The 18,965-nt window shown below is 42.7% G+C and overlaps 2 protein-coding genes across 2 annotated transcripts in view; both read left to right on the forward strand.

The window, feature by feature from the left end:
• Positions 1–3,184: 3,184 nt before the first annotated feature.
• On the forward strand, positions 3,185–13,520 carry anxa1a (annexin A1a). Its single transcript, XM_080738256.1, has 12 exons — positions 3,185–3,221; positions 4,242–4,332; positions 6,414–6,504; positions 7,009–7,103; positions 7,617–7,730; positions 8,026–8,116; positions 9,956–10,035; positions 11,318–11,462; positions 11,591–11,686; positions 11,829–11,887; positions 12,067–12,189; positions 12,978–13,520. Exons 2-12 carry the CDS (start codon positions 4,273–4,275, stop codon positions 13,035–13,037), a joined length of 1,014 nt encoding a protein of 337 aa, XP_080594382.1. The 5' UTR covers positions 3,185–3,221; positions 4,242–4,272; the 3' UTR covers positions 13,038–13,520.
• A 3,087-nt stretch (positions 13,521–16,607) lies between these two features.
• Positions 16,608–18,965, forward strand: part of mfsd3 (major facilitator superfamily domain containing 3) — a 46,551-nt gene continuing 44,193 nt past the window's right edge. Inside the window, exons 1-2 of the mRNA XM_080739077.1 lie at positions 16,608–16,667; positions 18,187–18,532. Of these exons, the coding sequence (XP_080595203.1) occupies positions 18,279–18,532 (254 nt within the window). The 5' untranslated portion in view covers positions 16,608–16,667; positions 18,187–18,278. The remainder of the gene's footprint in view (positions 16,668–18,186; positions 18,533–18,965) is intronic.

The following is an 18,965-nucleotide window of genomic DNA, read 5'->3' on the forward strand; positions in this document are numbered from 1 at the left end:
CCCCGCTGGTTAATAACAACACACGGAAGGCTATAGCGAGTGCACTCATTCAGCCCCTCAATGACTATGGAGTCCACATATGGTATTGCGACGCCTCAAAGGCCCTAAAAACAAGGCTCCAAACAGCCCAAAACAAACGGATTAGGGTCCTGCTTAACCTAATAGACTTTAGTGGCCCTCACAATTATAGCAATACAAGTATATATATACACACACACACACACACACACACACACACACACACACACACACACACACACACACACACACACACACACACACACACACACACACACCTCCTGCTGTGTGTGTGTGTGTGTGTGTGTGTGTGTGTGTGTGTGTGTGTGTGTGTGTGTGTGTGTGTGTGTGTGTGTGTGTGTGTGTGTGTGTGTGTGTGTTTGTTTCCTGGAGACCTGGGGACCTCACTGTGTCCAGGGTGAGTCCACTTTGTCTGGGTCATCAGGGGGCGGAGCCAGGTGTCCTGTCACCAGGTATACTACACACACTGGTAAACAAGTTACCTGTCGCTAGGTAGACTACAAGCTCAGGTAAACACACAGAAACACATCTGTGATCATTGTTTTGATCAAATAGGAGTATAGCTCTATATTGTAATACTGTACAGTACTATGTATTCCCCCTAATCATTGCTATGGAGCAGTGGTTTTCAACCAGTGGTCCACCGTGGTCCCCAGCTAAATGATGGAGAGTTGGTCTTTAATTATTATGTGTTGGTAACAGGAAGAGTGCGCACCTTTGATGTAAAATGTACTATTTGGTCCAAAAATGAAATAATAATAAATAATGATAACATATTTGGAAAACGGTCTTAAGAAATCTACAGTATACATTATTAGAATATGATTCTACAATTGCTACAAAACCTGTAGGTCTAAGCTACATCCAATCATTTGGGCATAAGAAAAGTTGAAGGGTATAATTTAAGCCCGACAATGTTGTACTTCTGCATTTTCAAATCCTTTATATTACTTAAGACCACTTTTCAAATATATATAAATAGATAGTGCCCTTGGCTTGCACTCTTCTTGTATCCTATGTTTAATTGCTTAAGAGTGTCTGATAAATGCCTAACTAAATAAAGTCTAGAGGGTCTAAATGGTTAAATGTTGTCGTCTCTAAAGAAGGAGGAAGTCACAGGAATAACCCCTCCTTCCTCTTTCATAACCCTTCAGTGCTGTGGATTTGGCAGATAGAAAGTTATGTCAAAAATGACAACAATGAATGAACAGACATGCACTGTGTGCCCCCAACACACACACATGCACACACACACGCACATACACATACACACACACGCACACGCACGTGTGCACACACACACACGCACGCACGCACGCACGCACACACACACACACACACACACACACACACACACACACACACACACACAGTGTAATTGTTTTGGAAGAAGCTATACTTTTTCTATAGTTGCATTGTGACACAGTCCTGCTTACACAATTATTTATTCCCTTTTAATTGTACATAATTTCTCAGTTTTAATTTGTATAGTTTTTTGTTCAACACTTGCTTTGTAAAAGTTTGTTTAAACATCGCATGTGTTGGCATGTTTCTCCCTCTCTGGGGGAAGAGAGAGAGAGAGAGAGAGAGAGAGAGAGAGAGAGAGAGAGAGAGAGAGAGAGAGAGAGAGAGAGAGAGAGAGAGAGAGAGAGAAATAAACGTAACCCACATACTGTACTAAGGTGTGGGGTGACATGTCATGTCATCAAATATGTGATGCAAACAAAGTGTATCAGTCTTGCAGCCGTAGCCTCTAATCTAATCTCATAGTGATAATGATGTGACTACTAGCCCTACTACTACAATAGCTCTACTGTATGCAGGAAGGTTATAATATCAAGGAAAGCAGCATGTCATTATATAGTTACTGTAATCTCAGCTGTATGAAACCGTATATCCACTACTGTGGCACGCAGCCAACAGGGAGCGTATCCATGCATTTGCTGGCTGTGTTGTCATGACAACAGATGACAACAAAACGGTGGAGCCACACCTTTGGGGAAGATCACTTTCTGTGATGCTTGATGCCGACAGCACTGATTTTCTAGTGAGATTCATATCCATTTAATTCTGTACTCTGTTCAAGCCACGCCTGTGGGGAAGCTAAACTTCAAGATCTTCAAGCAATAAAAACGTGTCTCCATGCGACAGGTTTTTATAGCTTGAAGATTAGTTATTGTCAGGAATCAACAACGGATTATGGATAGGTACCATATAGTGTTCGAGTCTGACATTTGCTTTCATATCTTAGATATGGGCAACTGGCAGCCTGGGGGCCACATGCGGCCCTCTCCTTCACTTAATGCGGCCCATAGGTTAATATCTGAATACTGATTCATTGATTGATTTCAGCTGTTACAATTCTAAACATGCAAACATGATCCGCTTTAATTACTCCAGTCTATGACTAGCTTAATGACTAGTCTTTTTTATGCACAATTTATTTGTATTTAAGTTAATAAAATTAACATAAGAACATATAAATGCATTGAAAATTAAACAAAAATGTCTCTTTTCAGGATTCCAATTCAAAAATAGCTCAAAATAATTCAGGATTCCAATTAAAAAAATAGCAAAAATAGCAGATCTACAAGCTCAAAACGCGAAAACGCGTTGCAGTGCAACGCGTTTTGAGCTTGTAGATCGGCTATTTTTGCTATTTTTGACTGTATATGCATTGTGGCCCTCTGGAGTGAGTGTGAAAATATAGTGGCCCTCTCCATCATCAAAGTTGCCCACCCCTGTCTTAGATACAAAAGCAAAACTTTATTAAATACATGTATGATAGTCTTGATCCGAGGCTATACAGTATACGCCAGTGTGAGGAATCTTGACACTATTATGCAACGTGCAGCAGCCCTAACGTTTTTGATTTATCCACCATCTGTTTTCAAGCCAAGCCTAAATTCTTGCCCGTCTTTGCTTTTATCTGTTGATAAACGGTTCCAGATCAGCTTGCAGGCAGGAGGAGGCAGCAGCAGCAGCTCAGCTGCCATGCAGTGAGTCAGTCAGTGTGGATTGGAACAGCTAGCAGACCCCCTGTCCAATAAGAACACACTCCCAGGGCAGGAGGCTGAGCCTGTCGCTAGGTGGGGTTTGTCTCGTGTATAAATAAACCAACATTGCTTCTGCAACGCCCCTGGTATCACAGTTTAGGAACACTTCTCCCTTTTGGCCAGCTGGTAAGAAACATTAATTCATACTATTTTGATGCACTGTAAAATGATAAAAAGTTTCAAAAGTCCTCAAAAGTACTTTAAGTTGTCTTTAGGTTGACGTTGATGTGATGTTATGCGTTCAGGTTAGTACAGAGGACTTTCTCAAGGAGTTGATGCTGGGTGGGTGTGGTTAGCAGGACAATGGCACAATGTAGTTTGAAATTGTATTGTTAATGAAAAGTGGAGAGCTGCGTTTTAAAAGGCAGTCATATTGAAAATAAATTGCAGGACTGAACTTGAGTGTTGGTCATTATAAGTTGAGTGTATACTATACTATCCTAGGTGTGGCTGCCTGCCTACAGTCAGTTAAACCTACAGTAAATATAGATATAGGATAACGGAATCCGGGATTTCAGCAGTGATCAAAGTTCAAGTCATTGTTTTTCCCCCCGGCTGAGTTGCATACAGCCTTGCAATCACAGCCTACAAGTGAATTATAAATCTGTCTGTGCCTTGGACCCAATATCCTTATTAGATTAGATTAATTAGTACAGTATTTTATAACTGTCTACTGTAGGAGCTGAGAACAGTGTAGAGATTGTATATGGTCTGACTCTGAATAGACTAACATTCTTTCATTGGTCTAACTAGCTGGTGAAATAATAGTGAAATCAAACTGTTCATCAGTTTGATATTGTGCTGCTGGGAACCCCCTGTAAGGACCTACTGTACAGTATGGGGGTCCTGGACCCCCCTTTGAGAGCCACTGACCTGCAGACCCCATAACATAATATAAAACATGGAATGGTAGTAGTACATATAGTCACTGTTGTGTAGTGAGAGTGAATTAGAGCTGATGTTCAGTAAGATTCGGTGACGCTCCATTCATTTGTTTATTGTATTGCTCACATGTTCCACTCCACTGACTGTGGACCCATTCTCTCTCACTCTCTCTCTCTCTCTCTCACCCTCTCCCTCTCCCCTCCCTCTCCCTCTCCCTCTCCCTCTCCCTCTCTCTCTCTCTCTCTCTCCCTCCCTCTGCAGACATCAGTCCATCTGTCCCACCATCTCCAGCATGTCTTTCATCCAGGAGTTCCTGCAGCAGACCGTCTATCTGGGCATGCCCGATGAGTCAGTACGTATACCGGAACACCCTGCCTGTGCACGGGCCAACCAACCACGCTGGCTCCTTTTCTCCTCCCTTCTCCCTTCCCTTCCTGTGGTAACAGTGGGATGGAAAGTTTTACCAGGCAGGCACTAGCGTACATAGTGTACAGTACTGAGGAGAGGGGGAGGAGGGGAGGAGGGGAGAGAGGGACAAAGAGACAGAGAGAGACAGAGACAGAATGAATGACTGGGAAGTTTAACCATAATAAACCAGTGGTTCTCAACCTGTGGGTCGGGACCCCTAGGGGGGGGTCCCCAAATTATCTTGAGGGGTCCCCAGATGATTAACTTAATGTGCAACATTGTTTTCTCACTCAATAAACAAACCAACATAAAGTTTAAGTTTATAGAGGGTATCTGCACATTTCTAAGGTGACAATTTACAATTTAATACCTCTAAAATGTCAACTTAAACATTGGCCAAATTGTCAAATATTAGAGGCAGAAATTGTGAAAATAGCAGATCTGCTATTTTCACAATAGAACTGTGTTATACAAAATGTAATGCCTCGACTCTTAGTGCTCGTCAGGTTGGGTGGTCCCCAGTTAAAATATGATTATTTTGGGGGTCGCAGCCTGAAAAGGTTGAGAACCACTGATATAAACTACATCAACTATAACTGTGTCGTACAACAAACTGTGAAGTTAGCCGATCTACAATCTCACAATGAGTCACATCGCAACTGGTTGTGAGCTTGTACGGCGTTTGCTATGTTTGAACATTCCGATTTTTGGGGGGGAAATTCTTTAAGATTTTGTCACTTTCTTAGAAGGTTGTTGAAAATCTTGTTGGCACTTCACGGGCTGTGTGTGAGTTTAAGGCGTGGCAGCAAGGAGAAAGGAGGTTGTGAGAGAGAGAGATGAAGAGTGGAGGAGGAGGAGGAGGAGGGATGATGTTGTAATGCGGGGAGAGAGAGACAGAACAGCCGGGAGGTGAAACGATAAGAGTTCATGTGCCGGCGGGGTGAGGAGGAGAAGGAGGAATTGGGAAACAGATGACCATACTGAGTCTTGTGAGCGCTGCTGCGTTGCAGAGCCGTGTGAGAGTGACTCATGCTCTGTAGACGCAGGAATTTGAGCCCCTCCCTTCATAAACTCCACAAACACTACTTTAATACTTAGCCGCTACTTCTCCCCGGATTCTTAAAGTGAACTCTGCTCGAGTTTTTCCTCCTTGACTTCATTGTGTTCTAACGCAGTGTTTCTCAAACCTGCAAATGTCAAGGTCTCCCCTTAACTCTGACAGGGTACACATGGAACCAAATGAACCCGTTAGGGTTCATTTGGTTCCATTTGTACACTGTCGGAGTTACAGACTTGTATGGTTCCATTTAAACCCCCTTAAAGGAGTAGTTCACCCCCAAAATGATTTTTTTTCTATTGATTAGTCACGGCATGGAGACTTGAGTTCAATAATATTTTTAGTTTTTTGTCACATTCCTAAGACAAAAATGTGATAACAATAAGTTTACCCCCATTCGTTCCGGATGGGGACCCGTTTCGAAACGGGTCCCCATCCAGAATCAATGGGGGTAAATTTACTCGAATCAAATTTTTGTCTTAGGAATGTGACAAAAACCAAAACATATTATTGAACTGTACTCTCCATGGCATGAGTAATCAATGGGGCTGTTAAGTATGACATCATTTTGTAGGCAGAGGAGAATTTCTGCCCCCAGTTTCCGTGAATCTTTTTACTATTTTTACTATTTACACATTTTTCTTCTCTTTGTTGTTGAAAGGAAAGTGTTAGAATTATACTTTAGTCGTTATTTTTGTCTCGGATCTGTTGAAAATAGCGAGGGACAGAAAATGCTCTGGGGGCAGATTCTCCTCTGCCTACAAAATGATGTCACGGCTTAAAAGCCCCATAGGAAAAAAAAGTCATTTTGGGGGTGAACTACTCCTTTAAAGGAACCCACAGATTCAGTGGAATCCACTTTGAGAACCACTGTTCTAACGTATTCCCTCTCAATTAGTCAGTTTTCTTTTGCTTTATTTGTCCATCTGTGTTTGTGAATTCTCTGACAACTAGCTGGTGTCTTTCAGACTTTACCCAACGAGGGAACTGTCACCCCGAACCCTCACTTCAGCGCCAGTGGAGATGTTGGGATCTTGGACAAGGCCATCAAGACCAAAGGTGACGTTTAGACACACATGTGCTCAGACATGTGCTCTGCTCACACATGCACCTATACACACAACATGCGTGCATTCATGCATGCATACACACGCACTTCTTTATGACACACTGCAGGAGAGAGGGTCTACACTGTACACACATTGAGAGAATGTGAGCATGTGTGAACTTGACTTGGTGATGTGTTTTCAAAATCATGTGTCTAGACCTAGAGAGTGTCCTGCCCTCCACTAAATGCACACACACACCCTCTGCTGGCCAATACTGATCATTACCAGTAGAAATCCTAACTTTGATTTAATTAGAGATTAGACCCTACGCTGGCAGAAATACTGTGTTCCTACACTACTAAGAACTCTTGATTTGTAATATGATCGATCTGAATTAACATAATGTCCCTGAGAGTGGTTTCTTCATGAATGTAAATAACTGTGTTCCATAAGTGATTGAAAAGATAAAAGTATTCCTACTGACAACAGCTGTGCTAACTGTGTGGTCTAACAGGCGTGGATGAGAACACCATCATTGATGTTCTGGTGAAGAGGAGCAACGAACAGAGACAGATGATCAAAGAGGCGTACCAGCAGGCCAGTGGCAAGGTGATAAAACACACCACGCACGCACGCACGCAATTCTTCTTCAAATGTGACGACAAAACATTACCGTAGTGGTTTCTATGAATTGTGTACAGAGGACCAACATTGAAACAAGCCAGCTTTCTTGGGTTTTAAATCCTCTTAGCAGACCTTGTATTGAACTTTAACTTTCCTGTGCTTTTTTCTCCCTTTTTTGCAAACTGCTATTAAAGTATTAAATCAATCAATCAATCAATCAATCAATCAATCAATCAATCAATCAATACTTTGATTGACCTTTGACTTTGAGCACAGAGCACTTGTTGCTTGAAATATATATATTTTTATATATTTTCTTAGTCTTTGTCTAAGGGTCATCCTTAAAGCTTTTGTGGAGTGCGAGTCTTTCCCTGTCAGTTTTCCAGCAGTTTAATTACTTTGGACGTACTGTAGGCCAAATGAGATTTTAACGATGTATTATGAAGGGTTCACGTAGAAACAGAACATGAGTGATGAGTGTTTGTTTTGTTCGTGCAGCCTCTAGACTCTGCCTTGAAGGCCGCTCTGAAGGGAGATCTGGAAGAAGTGGTGTTGGCTCTGCTGAAAACACCAGCCCAATACGACGCACAGCTGCTCAAACTGGCCATGAAGGTACAGTATGCATGCACAAACAGCATTATAATGTAGGTTATAATATACCCATGCACACAGGTTCACATAACACTTTAAAAGCTCAAACATTGACATGAAACACGCTGAAGCGTCGTTAAAATAAAAGTGTTATCAGCTGATATCAGTGATTTCCTGACATTACAGTCACGCTTCCTTCCTCGCATTCAAACTGCTTGTCTGTGAAAGGGAAGGAAAAGGGTGAGACGTGTTTTTAGTACAGCAGGTCTTTGACCCTATCTCTCTCTCTCTCTCTCTCTCGCTCTCTCCACCCCAGGGTCTGGGTACAGATGAGGACACGGTGATTGAGATCTTGGCTTCTCGAACCAACAAGGAGATTGAAGCTATCAAACTAGCCTACAAGGCAGGTGTGTGCCAAGCAGTTTACCGCACTCTCAATCTGACAACGCTGTTTTTGTCAATATAGGCAAACATTTCCAACGAAAGTATAAAATATGGCTTAACTAGTAAGTCTTACAGAGTCATGAGGCCGGGAGCCTATCTCCTGTTAATGTAGCGTAAGGCAGCTTGATGTACTGTACACCTCCTGGAAATGACACTAGACCAGGGGTTTTCAAAGTGGGTGGCGGGGCACCCTGGGGTGCCGCGACGGCAGTCCAGGGGTGCCGCGAGATAATTTGATAATATTTGGAATTTATTTGGACACTTGAAAAAATATTTACTATCATTTTAAACGTGAAGTACAAAGTTATTTTCAGTCAGTTCTAACCAAAATGGCAGTTATCTCAACGTTTTCCTCGCAACATAATCACTAGAATATCGTCACTGTCGGGCAGAAACCTCGTATCTCCAAGTTTCAAATGTGTACGTCTTTTGGTAAAGCAAAGCCCTGCTTCATCATACAAGACTGTCGCACAAAACTAGTAAAAATAGCCAATCTACAAGCACACAACGCCTCGCATCGTGAGGCGTTGTGTGCTTGTAGATCTGCTGTTTTCACTAGTTTAGTACATTTTATAGATGATAAATACAAAACGAACGGTTTTGGACATACAAGGTTTCCACCCGACAACAACGATATGCTGCTGGGAGTGAAAATTATAATGTAGGGGTGCCTCGGATCAAAAAAATAATTATGGGTGCCCTGAGACAAAAAAGTTTGGGAACCCCTGCACTAGTATGTTGCAGGGACTTACTGTACCCCCAATACAACCCTTGATGCTGAGTGCGAAGCAGGGAGAGTCTTTGGTTTGGTATCTTCTCAGGGCAGACATGCAATCTCACAAGTTGTACAGATACAAATCTGTTGTTTTTGCTGAGCGACTTGGTCATACGACTTATGAATCAGCCTTTAGACTAGAGACTAACTTGAACTCTCCTGGAGGGTACAGTTCTAAAATAAAACTCTTAATGACATCTTAAATAAAAGTGCTATTGTTTGGTTTAGTTAGTTTGTGCAAAACAGTGTCCTACGGCTGCCTTCTTCAGAACGTCCCCGGTTTCACTCCCGGCCAGATGGACTGTTTTCTGTTCATCGTTCCACTGCTCTCTGTCCACCTTTCCTCACTCACTTCCAAAAGAATCTATACAAATGCCATACCACTTTAACCCATTTAAGCCTAAAATTATTGAATGCTTTAACCAGTGAAAAATAGCAGATCTACGCGCTGCGAGCTTGTAGATCTGCTATTTTTGAAAAAGTCGTGAAAATGTGTGCAAATTTTTGAATATATGTATTTTCAAAGCGAACGTTTGTAACTCAAGTTTTGCTTCTGGGGGGGTCCCTGGAACTAAATATTTTGAGATGGGGATCCGTGGCCAAATAAATATCATTTTGGGGGTCCTTCACATGAAAAGGTTTGAGAACCACTGACATAGTAGTCTCTCAAGAACAGACTGGCTGAGCTCCAGTTAAGTGAAAAGGACCTTTTCTTTGCCGAAGGCTGGCCAGATTGTTGACATAGAAACATAGGTTTTTCAAAAAACCTGAGAAGGATTCAAGAGACACTTATAGAATCGGGTAAAAATTCAGATTTTCACGTTTTTTCAAAAATAGCACATCTACAAGCTCGCAGCGCGGCACTCGGTGCCGCGCTGTGAGCTTGTAGATCTGCTGTTTTTCAATAGTTAAAGCACAAAATAATGATACACAATATGTGTACCCGTTCTAAAAGGGTTATCAGACTATTTACACTACTGTATGTTCTGATTTGTTCTAATAATTATCTCATGGTTTCTCTTCGTAGAATACAAGAAGGATCTCGAAGACGATATCAAGTCTGACACAAGTGGAGACTTCCGCAAAGCCCTCCTCGCCCTCTGCAAGGTGAGCTGTTTGACTTCTAGAAAGCTGTTTCCACTTTTGTTCCCCCCACATAAATGCTGAATCGAGTAGTCAGTAGTCACACATCTATGAAAACTATTGAGAGAACAAAACTGCAAAAGGAGTTTGATCCCGGTCCACACCGTAGTGTACTGTAATGGTAAATGGTAAATGGTGCATTTATACATGCCTTTATCCAAGGCACTTTACATACAGTAGACTGTGCATTTAGGGGCGTCACACCAAATCCTGGGCCCTGGGTACAAGGATTCACTGCGGGCCCCCCATGAATGTTAACTATTGAAAAATAGCAGATATAAAAGCTCGCAGCGCGGCACCGAGTGCCGCGCTGCGAGCTTGTAGATCTGCTATTTTTGAAAAATCGTGAAAAAATGTGTGCAAGAAACCCATGTTTCCATGTCAGTGATGCTCAAACCTTTTCATGTGAAGGACCCCCAAAATGATATGTATTTGGCCACGGACCCCCATCTCAAAATATTTAGTTCCAGGGACCCCCTCGGAAAGCAAAATTTGAGTTACAAATGTTCGCTTAAAAAATACATATGTTCAAAGATTTCACGACTTTTCAAAAATAGCAGATCTACAAGCTTGCAGCGCGGCACTCGGTGCCGCGCTGTGAGCTTGTATATCTGCTATTTTTCATTAGTTAAAGTTACTAGGGCCCCTCCACCTTGGGCCCTGGTAACTCAGTCCCACTTTCCTACCCCTTGTGACGCCCCTGTGTGCATTACATTCACCCATTCACACACACATTCATACACCGATGGCAGAGGAAACCATGCAAGGCACCAACCTGCTCACCTGGAGCAACTAGGGGTTCAGAGTCTTGATCAAGGACTCTTCCACATTAAAGGCCTTTGCACACAGAAGCGTTTTTTCCGCACGGAAAAAAACGGACGATTATTTTTTTTTTAAAGAAAACAATGATTCTCTATGACCTCATGCACAACGGCTCCGAATTTGCCATGCGGCAGGTGGCTGCGGCTGAGCATTTCTTTCCCGATCGAACCCAATTCTTGGCGGATGCGGTAAAAACTCATCGACTCCTTTTATGACTCCTCTTCGGATCCGCAGTGAGGATTCCGCACAGCCTTGCACACCAAATCCAATGCGTTTTAATCATGCAGCAAACGGAAAGAAACGCAACGGTCCTGTGTGCAAAGCCTTTACTCTGGGGGAGCCTGAGATCTTTGGGAACCTCCATGTTCTATTGACGGTTTCTCTACCCCTGAGCCCCTAATGCTCTCTGACCCCCCCCCTGCAGGCCAATAGGACAGAAGGAGTGTGTGATCAGCTGGTGGACAGTGATGCCAGGGCTCTGTACGAGGCGGGCGAGCAGAGGAAAGGCACCGACTGCTCCGTGTTCATCGATATTCTTACTACCAGGAGTGCCCCACACCTCCGCCAAGGTACCATGGTGCTCCTCATTGTCAATGTCACGCCAAGCAGACCTTCTGTCTGTCTGTCTGTCTGTCTGTCTGTCTGTCTGTCTTTGTGTATGGATGGACTATGACATTCTCACCGCTTTGTCTTCCAGTGTTTGAAAGGTACACCAAATACAGCAAGGTGGACGTGGCCAAGGCCATCGACCTGGAGATGAAGGGAGACATAGAGAGCTGTCTGCTGGCCGTCGGTAAGACCGCTATACTGTCACTCATTCATTCGTTCATTTGTCCGTTCATTCATTCATTCATACATTTGTTCAGTAATACATTAATTAGTTTGTTCCTTCATTCATTCATTCATACAGTCATTATTCTTTTCTTTACTTTCAGTGAAATGTGCAGGAAGCAGGCCTGCATTCTTCGCTGAGAAACTCAACCTGGCCATGAAGGTATACAGACAAATGAAACACATGTGTGTGCGTGCGTGCGTGTATGTGTGCGTGTGTGTGTGCGCTTGTGTGTGTGTACGTGTGTGTGTGTGTGTACGTGCGTGCGTGCGTGTACCGGTATGTGTGTGTGCGTGTGTGTGTGTGGTTCCTCCCGGTCTGACTCGGTGCTTCTCTTCCAGGGAAAAGGAACCCGCACTAAGATCCTCACCCGCATCATGGTGAGTCGCTCCGAGGTGGACATGAAGCGCATCAAGGAGGAATACAAGAAGAAGTACGGAAAAACCCTCTATCAGGAGATACTGGTGAGTCTACTGTAGAACTAGCCTCGGGATCCAGGCATTTCACTGTTGAACAAACATACGTACTGTAGCTTCTGCCCTTGTTGGTCCCACCAGACAAATGGTCTACAGACATCGTCCTATTTTATTTTTTTACACTGTTTAATGTCTCAGTCAACATCTACACATTATAATTCAGCTTCATTCAATTATCAGTCACTAATACTCACTATATATCTTCCAAGAGTCCCATATGAAGAATACTACAAAAATTGAGACTTTAACCACTTAAACCTTAAATACTTCATTGACCAGGGTCCCCCAAGGCTCTGTATAATTGGTCCCCTCCTCTTTTCCCTCAGCCACAGATCAACCCACCCACTCTGTAAAATACACTTTTTGAGTAGAAAATAAAACATGTCTGCCAGACAGAAATTATTTTGTTTTACTCCACAGTGCCCACTAAAGATTATGGCCAATGGTAATACTGTGGTGGGTTAACACGCACAGGACAATTATTAAGCACGATTATAATTCACTGCATTCTAGCCCTTGTTTGGTTATACAGAGGCAGCATTCACCTTAATGCATAGGTATTTTGACTTGAAAGAGTTAACACACACCTCCAGGGTGTTGACGTATTACCTCTGCGACAGGTAGTCAGTTTTGTTGTTGTTGTCTGTAATAAAAGGAGTGCTACTTGGTTCTCCAAAGAGGAATAATTCTCCATCATTTCTCAGCCTGCATCCGCACTCCTACAATACGGTATATATTAACACAAATGAACCCTCTGTGTTCTCTGTTCCTTGAAGGACGACACCAAAGGAGACTACGAGAAGATCCTGCTGGCGCTGTGTGGTGAAAACGTTTAGTCCTCTAAGACCTTCTGACTGGCATCCATTCCACACTCTAAATGACCAACTACAAAATGTTTACTACAATTTGACAACAGCCAAAACATAGCCACTGTTTTATTAGTTATTCTAATGTGTATTAATGTCATGATATTAAACACCTGCCCACTGTAATAAGCCAAAGATCATCACGAGAAACAGCAATTGCTCCTAGAGATATTTTATTTTCAACATCCGTCTGTCGGCGCATACTGTTTGCCACTAGATGTTTGTTTGGAAGCAGCCCTGTCTTATTTACTGAGAGAGCGGTCGTCTCCATAATATTTGTACCTTGTTGGGTTCTGACCTTTGGCTTGAAGGGAAGGAAGGTTCGCTGACACAACCTGGAATAAGAACTGATCCCAGTTCAGCTGCAGTGCAGCAGAGGCTCGTAGTACCAAACCCACAACAACAGCTGCAGCAGTGCTCTGGAAGAAACCTGGATATTTTTGCAAATAAAGAAACTGCTTTTTATATACCTGAGTCTATTATTATTATTAATGGACCTGAACCTCATGCTGACAGTACTGTAAAGCAGGACAATGTATTTTCTCATTGTCAAATATTTTCAGGTCAAGGACCCTCACATTGATGTGTATTATTAGCCTATCCATAAGTGAACCACATATGACCATGTGGAGGCCATCTGTATTTGGGTACTCAGGAAATATAAGCAATGAGACAGAGACAACAACTCAGATATTTAAGTATGAGAGGTTTAGAAGTTTTGGAATACTGAAACATACATGTCACAATGGGACACGCTGTATGGCTCAACAACATATGCAACAGAACACACCAGTAACAGGCAGTCCAGGGAGTCCAGGGGTCATCAATGATATCTGTACACAGACAAATTTGTCCGTGACAAGACATAGCCTGGTCCGTGGCATATTTTAGATTTTGTATTTTTCACACACCATTATATTGTTCTTATGGGGTCCATTTGGTTCCATTTGTACGCCCTCAGAGTTACAGTTCTGTAATGGTCATTTAGGGCTGTTTTTCTAATCATTTTGTACGTCCGTGGCAAAAGATTAATTTTGACAAAATGTCCACCATGCACAAGCATGGCGATGACCCCTGGAACAGACACACATGAACAATGACAGCAATAAGCCATCCCTGTGACCTAAGGGCCATCTGATAATAAACTAGAGATGTTACCGATCAATCGGCAATGGATCGGATCGGGCCGATCAAAGCGTGATCGGCGATAATCGTGGTTTAGATCAAAAGGTAAATTCACCGATCCGATCGGATCGGTACATCCAATCAACCAGCAGTTCAGTATGCCCACTTGAGGCCATTTTGGGGTATTGATTTCCACAGTGCTGAAGGAATAATTAGTTACTGCTATGATAATAAATACATAGTAATGCTGGTAAATAACTATAAGGCAAATATGTAAATGAATTCATGAGTGAATGAATGAATTAAAGTTAAAACATTAACATTTAGAAAATATAAATTATAACTTGATCGGATCGGTGATTGATCGGTATCGGGTGATCAAACTTTTGTGATCGGTGCTCGGTGATCGGTTCCAAAAAACCTGATCGGACCATCCCTATAATAAACACAGGACAACAGATCATCAGACCAGATCTGACCTGTACTTACCTTACCTTACAGCCTTTCTGGACACGAGAAGCAGCAAATACCTTTAACATAAATACCTTGCCCTGAAGACGAGATCTCAAACAGACCTTTCCACAAATATTTATGCGAGGGGATTGTATTATATATAGTATATACTGTAGTAGAGTAGCCTACTGTATATTTGAGTTAATTTAAATGTTCACATCTCAGAAATCCTCCACACAATACAACCCATATATCTTCCAAGACAACGATAAAATGGTAAATGGTAAATTTATATAGCGCTTTTATCCAAAGCGCTTTACAATGTGCATTACATTCACCCATTCACACACACATTCATACACCGGTGGCGGTGGAAACCATGCAAGGCACCAACCAGCTCACCGGGAGCAACTTGGGGTTCAGTGTCTTGCCCAAGGACACTTCGACATGTAGACAGGAGAAGCTGGGATTTGAACCACCCCACTCTACGTCCTGAGCTACAGCCACCCCCTAACGATAAGAAACCAGCCTTAATAGTACAATAATAGACTGCTACACTCCTCCTTAAATGAAACAGAATCTTTATACATTCCCTCATTGAGGTAGGCTATAACTTCTAGCCACTAGTGAAATAAGGTGAAGTTAAATTGTTCTTCGTCACTGCTGGGTACCAGCTGGAACCCCCCTCAAAGACCCACTAGCTGGGGGAACCCCCATAGAGTTATATAGAAGGGAACCCCTGGGCTGGGGTTTCCCTGGACCTCTGAACATCTTGGGTTGCCAGGTTTGGAAAACATGTGCATCAGGAAACAGTGGGGTCAGACAGAGTACATAAAGATATTTAGGTAAAAACAGCAGTGGTGTAAAGAAAATAAGTACATTTACTTTGATTGATTGATTGATTGATTGAAGACTTTATTAGAAGTTTGCATAGGAAAAGATACAGTTTCATGACGGTACAGTTCACTGGTACAAGGTCTACTAAAAGGAGATCCATGAAAAGACTAAGCTTATTTCCACAGGAAACCATTTAAGTATCTCATATAACATTGAATGACAGACGAATAGAACACAGTAGATATATAAAGAAAAGAAAAATGAGAGAACAAAAAAAAAAGAGTCTAAACAGTAAGTAAGTAAGTATATACAAAGAAGGGGCAAGGGAGGGTAGGGTTGGGCTAGGTTAGTTTTTTTTACCAGTTGCGAACGGCTGCTGCCTGTAAGTGGTTTTTCAGGGCAATTTTAAAGGATGCTAGTGATCCACACTCCTTTATGGCCTTCGGTAAGGCTTTCCACATTTTGGTGGTATAGCAGAAAAAAGAGTTTGAGTAGGCTACTGTAGTCCTACTAAAGTACAATTTGGAGGTAATTTGTAGGCTACCTTACTTGAGTATTTCCAATACTTTTACTTCTTCTCTACTCCACTACATCTCGGATCAAAATATTGTACTTTTACTCCACTACAATTTCTTAAAAATTGAGTTACAGGTACTAGTTACTACTGTAGTTACTTTGTAGATATTAAATTATAATATTATAAAATATACATGAACTGCTTTAGCCCTATCTTATACCGAGGACATTTGAAAATAGCCGATCTACAAGCTCACAACGCCATTGTGAGCTTGTAGATCTGCTATTTTCAAACATTTTGTACTTTGGTAGGCCTACTTGGTATGCTTACTGGTTGATTGATTGATTGAAGACTTTATTAGACGTTTGCATAGGAAAAAGTACAGTTTCATCATGACGGTACTTTATAGTACATTTTGATCCCAACACTTTTACTCAAGTACATTTTGAAATTCGGATTTTTTACTTGAAACAGAGTATTTCTATCTTGCAGTATTGATACTTTCACTTAGCAAAACATTGCAGTAGGCTATTTTTTCCTCCACTCCTAAAAGGGATTGCAGCACAGATTGCAGGATTGCAGCACAGAATCTGGCAACGGTCGGTGTCCACTGTCCAGACAGAGTCAGAGCACAACAAGACAGCAGCAGGTTAACGTCTCTTCTCTCAGTACGTGGACACATTTCATTAACATAACATAACATAAATAAGGGCTGCTTTAGACTGTACAGCCTGTATACAGACCATAATAACATCCATGCTATCACACTGTACTGTACACAGTCTACTGGAGCAGCCTGTCAGTTTTCCAGATTGAATGACAACAAGCCAGCCTGCAGCAGCAGCAGCAGCTAGCCACGCAGCTAGCCTAGCCTGGCAGCTAAAAGTCACAGTATTATCATTAACCTTAAGATACCTGCCAAACTAATGTCGACGCGACGTTCTTTATGTTGTCTTAAATACAACTAGAATGTCTAAAACGCGTGTCAACCTTCTGCGTCTGTTGTGAATGGCTTCTTCTGAAGTGTGTGTGCTAGCAGCTAGCTTAGCCACAGCTAGGCTAGCAGTAGTAGTTCAGTCAGCAGCAGGTGCAGTGCTGTGGTGCAGTTATGTGATATGTGTGTAATAAAAGTTTGAAACTAGGCAAATCCTCAGTGCTACTTTAACTCACACTGAGGGTGAGCAAATGGACCCCCAGGGTCTTTAGATCAAGCCAGTGAATGTCTAGGTTCTCAAACTTTTATTTAATTTAAACTCAAGGACCCCCCCAACTCTTAAGAGTGTACATGGAGCTAAATGGATCTGTGTCGTTCCATTTGTACCCCTAAGGGTCTGTTTGAAGCCCACCCCTCACTAAACACTAACAGAAACCCCTTTCAATTGTTGCATAATGTTACCATGGACACTACAACAATGTTACAGTCTATACATCAGTGCTTCTCAAAGTGGGGTCCGGGGACCCCCAGGGTCCCCAGCAGAATGAGTAGCAGCTTATAGGAACAGTATTCTAGATAGTTAATAACTGGCCAGACTGGCCACATACAGACAGTACAGTATCACTTTGGGAGTAATTAACATGAAACAGTTTTTGAAGCACTGTGACATTAGCCTGTCTCCTAATATTCCACGTGTAGCTCAGTTACATTATGTTTTATTGTGTTTTATCCAGGGCCTATTGACTGCTCTCTCTTCTACTGCGTTTTTGTGATTTGTTTGTGTTTTATTTGGTATTTAATTAATTTCCTTTTGCCCTAATTTATTTACCCTCTCACCCAAAAGGCATTCATTGTCTTTTGGCCAGGCAACAAATAAACACATACGAATATGTTCTTTACTAGTTTTGCCTGCTTAAATAAAGGTTTAACTTTGCCATATGTTTACATAACAAAACCATACATTTCTCTGGGTATACCTGCAGTTATTAGCCAGTAGTGTGTGTTCACTGTCCTGCATAAACACATTGCCCCTCTCCTTGTATGTTGGTGTTTTTGAAGACAAGGATGTTTTGGGTCTACCAAGTGGCTGATAACTGCTGCTATATAGAGGGGAATGATGGGTGACAAAAATCTATTTATTGTTTTGCTATATGTAGACTATGCACAGCAGGGCAGTGTTACATGCTATGCCATTTAAATACATATGAAAATATGATAAATGACATCCCTCTGCTTCTCTCAATCCCCTCCAGCATGTTCACAATGACCTGACCAGCAGACAGCCCATCTCTCCTCCTGTCTGCCTGCCAGTCTCTCTGCCAGGCCGGGCAGGGCAGTGGGCACCATGCTGAACGATAAGCTGGTGTTCCTGGGGCTGCTCTACTTCGTGCAGGGCATCCCCTACGGCCTGCAGTCCTCCCTGCTGCCCATCTACCTGCGCGGGGCGGGCCACTCCCTGACGCGCATCGGCTTCACCAAGGTGCTCTACTTCCCCTGGGTGCTCAAGGTGTTGTGGGCGCCCCTCATCGACAGGACGGGCACCAAGCGGCGCTGGCTGGTGGGCACCGTGTCGGGCCTGGCGCTCACCTGCATCTCCAGGTGCGTCTCCTCTCCAGGTTGCTGTACCTCGTGTACTGCCTGCCACCCGTTGATATCTTCTTTTTAACATGCTCCGTCCTTATGTCTAACCTCATGTAGGCCTATCTGCTATGTTTGATCATGTACAGTATGTATGTTTTGTGGCGACCAAAGGTCGCAGTTTAGTATGTGAAACGGCACATGCTGTCTCTGGACGCCTGGACGTGTACACTTTTTTACAGTCTATGGGTTTGCCGCTCTGACACCACGCTCTGGCTTCACTGTGATGTCACACTAACAGAATCCCATATATGGAGTTCCCTGAAGTCATCAATATTAAGCCCATATCTAACAGGAGGCCACATTGGCCACATACCACACTAACATAATCCATTATGGCCAAGACAGATGGCCAAGACAGCCCATATCTGTGTGGCTGGTTCTACAGACAGGG

The sequence above is a fragment of the Nannobrachium achirus genome (assembly GCF_963921795.1).
Source record: "Nannobrachium achirus genome assembly, chromosome: 12".
In the NCBI taxonomy this organism is placed as follows: Eukaryota; Metazoa; Chordata; class Actinopteri; order Myctophiformes; family Myctophidae; genus Nannobrachium; species Nannobrachium achirus.